A 5,261-nucleotide genomic window follows, 5' to 3' on the forward strand; every position below is an offset into this window, starting at 1 on the left:
ATACTTATTGAGTGGTTTGCAACTTGGCAGCTGAGTTTCTAAACTCCTACTGAGTTGTTGGTATCAGAAGGGAAATATTACAAATATTAGAAAAGGCAGAATTTGTGTTACCCTGTTTTGACAATAAGGGAATGATTGATAGTGAAACGAACTCCACACACTTGGTAGTGCTATGTTTTGCTTTGATCTGCATAGACAGACAAATGGGATTCAGACAAGCTGCGCAAATTGTATCTTTTTACTCAGTTTAATTGCAAATCATTCAGAGAGTTTTACTTATTAGAAGATTTTAAAAATGAAATAAATAAAACAATCCAAAATGGTTATTCCTTACTTTTTATTATTATCTATTATCTATTGCTTTGTCTGTCTGTCTGTCTGTCTATCATCAATCAATCTATCTATCATCTATCTATCTATATCTATCTATATCCATCCATCCATCCTGCCAGGCAGCTAGCTAGCTAGCTATCATCCAGCAAGCTAGCTAGACAGCTATCATCTAGCTAGCTATTTATTTTATTTTTATTTATTTGTTTGTTTGTTTGTTTATTTATTTATTTATTTTGTCCAATACACAATAATACACAATGAAGGTTATAGAGGATATAGTAGAGAAGAAATACGAGATATAGGAGAGACCATAGGACAGGGGACAGAAGGCACTCTAGTGCGCTTATGTATGCCCTTTACTGACCTCTTAGGAATCTGGAGAGGTCAACCGTGGATAGTCTAAGGATAAAATGTTTCCCCCAGTGTTTCCTCTTTTGTCCAAACTTAGTGCGACAGGTGTTTTTCCTTATTGAACTGGGGCATCGTATTGATTTAAAAAATGAATTTATCTACCAATTTATCCTTTCCCTTGTTTCAAACAAAATAATTTATCCCCTTATTTTATTATTATTTACAGTTACCATGTTGGGCAGGACTGATGAAGCTATGCTGCAAAACAGCAGGTCTAAGGTTAATACTTATAGGATAGTCATCATTTTGACATCCTCCAATATCAATTCTTCTTGTTCTTCCTCCTTCCCTCCCCCAAATAATAACAATAATTATCATAAACAAAGTACTTCTGATAATATCAACATTTCTAAAATACTCAGCTACATTTTGCCCTACATTTCCAGGAAATTATCTTGATCCAGAACAGAGTCCCAGTCTACAGACTGTAGACCCAGCTTCTAGTCTATATGGAAGTGCAAGGATTCATTCTGTTAGGGCAGAGGTGTCAAACTGGTGGCCCATGGGCCAGATGTGTTATGCACTGGCCACACCCGCCCCAGCTCTGTGAAGGGGGAAAAATGTCATGAAATGTCACATGACAGCAACATGATGCCACAAGTTTGACGCCTGTGTACTAGGATGTTTCCTTCTAGTTTCAGATAGACTAATGTTGAAGTACTTAATGTGTTTGTTTTATCCTAAACTTGAAAAAATACATCTGTATCCTATTTTATATATGATTTGCTTTTCTAAATGTTTTGAAGGCTTACCTAGTCTTACACCTTTGTCTTACATTCTAACTATGTGGCACATTTCCTATATATCTGTGATGGTGGAGCTCTGGCACCTAAAACAAGCTATATATAAATGTAAAATATATTGTCTTGCTTTCCTTTTCCTGATTATGTTGCCCTTAGGTGTCACTTACTCATACCCTCAATTGAACTATTTTAAAGACTTGACAAATCCTAATTTTTAGATAGAATAGAATACAATACAATACAATACAATACAATATAATTTTTATTGGCCAAGTGTGATTGGACACACAAGGGATCTGTCTTGGTGCATATGCTCTCAGCGTACATAAAATAAAATATACATTTGTCAAGAATCATGTGGTACAACACTTAATGATTGTCATAGGGGTCAAATAAGCAATGAAGAAGCAATATTAATAAAAATCTTAGGATATAAGCAACAAGTTACAGTCATACAGTCAACATGGGAGGAAATGGGTGATAGGAATTATGAGAAAAACTAGTAGAAATAGAAGTGCAGATTTAGTAGAAAGTCTGACAGTGTTGAGGGAATTATTTGTTTAGTAGAGTGATGGCGTTCGGGGGGAAACTGTTCTTGTGTCTAGTTGTCTTGGTGTGCAGTGCTCTGTAGCGACGTTTTGAGGGTAGGAGTTGAAACAATTTGTGTCCAGGATGTGAGGGGTCAGTAAATATTTTCCCTGCCCTCTTTTTGACTCATGCAGTATACAGGTCCTCAATGGAAGGCAGGTTGGCAGCAATTGTTTTTTCTGCAGTTCTGATTATCCTCTGAAGTCTGTGTCGGTCCTGTTGGGTTGCAGCACCAAACCAGACAGTTATAGAGGTGCAGGTGACAGACTCAATGATTCCTCTGTAGAACTGCATCAGCAGCTCCTTGGGCAGTTTGAGCTTCCTGAGCTGGCGCAGAAAGAACATTCTTTGTTGTGCTTTTTTGATGATGTTTTTGATGTTAACTTTTAACTTTTCTTTCAGGTTCCTGGTAACATGGACAGCAGAAACCACACACTTCACCCAGACTTCATTCTCCTAGGTTTGTCCTCCAACCCAGCACAGCGAAGGTTCCTCTTTGTCATCTTCTTGGTGATGTACACAGTGGGTATCTTGGGGAACCTCTTGGTTATCCTACTGATCCTTCAGAATTCCCAACTGCGCGCCCCCATGTATTTCTTTTTGGGACATCTTTCCTTGGTGGATGCTTGCTTGACCTCAGTCACTGTCCCCAAGATGTTAGCCAACCTAATGATGCCAGAAGCCACAACCATCTCTTATGCTGGCTGTTTGACTCAAATGTATTTCTTCTTTGCCTTTGGGGTCACCGACAGTTTTCTCCTGGCTTCAATGGCTTATGATCGCTATGTGGCTATCCGCAATCCTCTGCATTATACCACTTTGATGAGCGAGAGAGTCAGAGTCTTTGTAGCCTGTTCTTGGATTATCTCACATCTTCACTCCTTGTTACACATTATTCTCATGTCTCGCCTTTCCTTCTGTGGCTCCCGGGAGATTCCCCACTTTTTCTGCGACCACCAACCTGTGCTGGCCCTATCATGCACTGATACCAGTTTAATTGAAATGTTGATCTTCACTGAAGGATCTTTGGTGGTGTTGAGTCCTTTTGTCTTCATTGTGATTTCTTATGTCCTTATCTTGGTTGCCATCCTGAGGCTGCCAGCGGGAACTGGGTGGCGTAAGGCATTCTCAACCTGTGGGGCTCACTTGTCTGTTGTCATTCTCTTTTATGGCACCGTAATTGGGGTCTATTTCCAGCCTACAGCAAAATACTCAGCTGAAAAGGGAAGGGTTACCACTGTCATGTATACCGTGGTCATTCCTATGCTCAATCCCTTTATATACAGCCTGCAGAATGATGATGTCAAAGGAGCCTTTCGCCGAACTTTGTGCAGGAAAGTGGGAATGTAGTGTGTCCTTTTTTCCTGCAATTCATTGTGCTGAATGTTAAGCTATAAGAAGTGTATCGGTGATCACCAATGAGTTCTCGGGGAGTGTGGGAATAAATGCCACCTCCTCCCATAAGAGCCATAGTGACATGATTAGCAAGAGTGGACTGCCTTTAATGATCCATCTTTCACCAGGGACAGAAGACATAATCCGATCTGTATGGCAAAGGCCACCATGTTTCCATGGTAGGGCCACTGTCCATCATGCAGTTCATTTTTCCACCTCCCTTGTGTACCTGCATGGCTGTAGCGTCATGTATAGCGAGGACAGAAGTTTTGGGAGAGTGGTGGAATGGAAAGGCTGAATCAAAATCATATACATGAAGTAGGAGTGGGACAAGAACAACAACAAAAATAACAAAATGAATTGGAAGAGACAAGGAAAATCTGAAAGAATGCAATGCACTTATTTTCTGAAGTTCAATCAGTGGGAAAAAGTGAGATGACTAGTATCCAAGTTTGATCTAAAATCAGTGGTTCTGAATCTTTTTTTTCACCCTGAAACCCCTTTAAATATATTTTGTGGCCACGAACCATGGCTATGGACTCCCAGACTTACATTAACTCAAGATTTAAATGGTAACAATTCTTCAAGCCTTTGCAATCCCCCTATGCCTATATCATGGCTTCCTAGAGGTCCCCGGAGCAGAGGTTGAGAACCACTGACCTAAACTGTAGAGCTCTCTGTCTTGGACAATGGGTTTGCCTCTTCCCATTGATGTTCCATTGCAAACTCTCTTTTTTTTGGCCTTTCACCAGAATAGAAAGACACTGAGTTGGGTCTTTCCCAACAATTTCTAAGGTTCTCCCCACTATCACATTGCAGGGCTATCTACGTATTCATGATTCAGCCAAAAATAAAATGGCATAGGTTTACTGTGCCCACTGCTAATCTCTCTCCTGGGGGGTAGCTGCCCAGAAATTTATATAAGATGGATGGCTATAATTTTTTAAAAAATAAATAAATAAATAACATGGCAGAAAAAAAGAGCATGTTTGGACTATGGTTAGGTGCAAACAGCTTTATCCGTTATGATAATATTTCTTGTCATGAAGTGGCTTAATGATGCCTTAGAACTAATCAAGCGGTGTCAGAAAGCTTATAAAATCTTATTTATTTATTTTATTTATTTTATTGGATTTCTAGGCTGCCCGTCTCCCGTGGACTCAGGGCAACTTACACAATGCAATCAGTACAAAAAAAATACAAATATAAGAAATCCAATATAAATCTAATTTAAACCCTGACAATTAAGTCCATTTCAACTAAAAAACCAGTCATACTCATTCACTCATACTGTCAGCTAGAACTGATGGCAATGCTCAGCGGCCCCAGGCCTTAGAGCCTTAGAGCCTTACAAATGGCCAGGAGGGTGGGGTCAGTGCGAATCTCTGGGGGGAGTTGATTCCGGAGAGCCAGAGCTGCCACAGAGAAGGCCCTTCCCCTAGGTCCTGCCAGGCGACATTGCTTGGCTGATGAGATCTTTAGATTGTGGGCTCTGACCGGCCACTGGGATATACGAGGCAGTAGACGGTCCTGTAAGTAATCTGGTAAGTAATCTTCTCTCTTTTAGGCACTGCATTTATGCTTTTGGATTCCAGAGAATATATCTTTTTCCCCATGAAAGGAATTTTCCCAAAATATCAATGGGAAGAGAGGCTGCCTCTACCTTACCAATAGGCAAAAGGTGATTCAGTTCAGTGAAATGTTACCTTTTCAAACGATGGGTCACGCCTGCAACCAACATACCAAAATTCTCAAGCTAAACAAGCTCTTGGAAAGAGAGCAGGGGCACCA

General features: G+C 40.3%; 1 protein-coding gene across 1 annotated transcript; it reads left to right on the forward strand.

The window, feature by feature from the left end:
- Nucleotides 1–2,480: 2,480 nt before the first annotated feature.
- Nucleotides 2,481–3,425, forward strand: LOC139158771 (olfactory receptor 1K1-like). Its single transcript, XM_070736108.1, has one exon. The coding sequence runs from the start codon at nucleotides 2,490–2,492 to the stop codon at nucleotides 3,423–3,425; it is 936 nt and encodes a 311-aa protein (XP_070592209.1). The 5' UTR covers nucleotides 2,481–2,489.
- The last annotated feature ends 1,836 nt before the right edge of the window (nucleotides 3,426–5,261 follow it).

The sequence above is a fragment of the Erythrolamprus reginae genome, chromosome 2 (genome assembly GCF_031021105.1).
Source record: "Erythrolamprus reginae isolate rEryReg1 chromosome 2, rEryReg1.hap1, whole genome shotgun sequence".
NCBI classification, from domain to species: domain Eukaryota; kingdom Metazoa; phylum Chordata; class Lepidosauria; order Squamata; family Dipsadidae; genus Erythrolamprus; species Erythrolamprus reginae.

Excerpts from the sequence above, each read along its gene's own strand:
- LOC139158771 (XM_070736108.1), top strand. The coding sequence starts at position 2,490 with ATGGACAGCAGAAACCACACACTTCACCCAGACTTCATTCTCCTAGGT.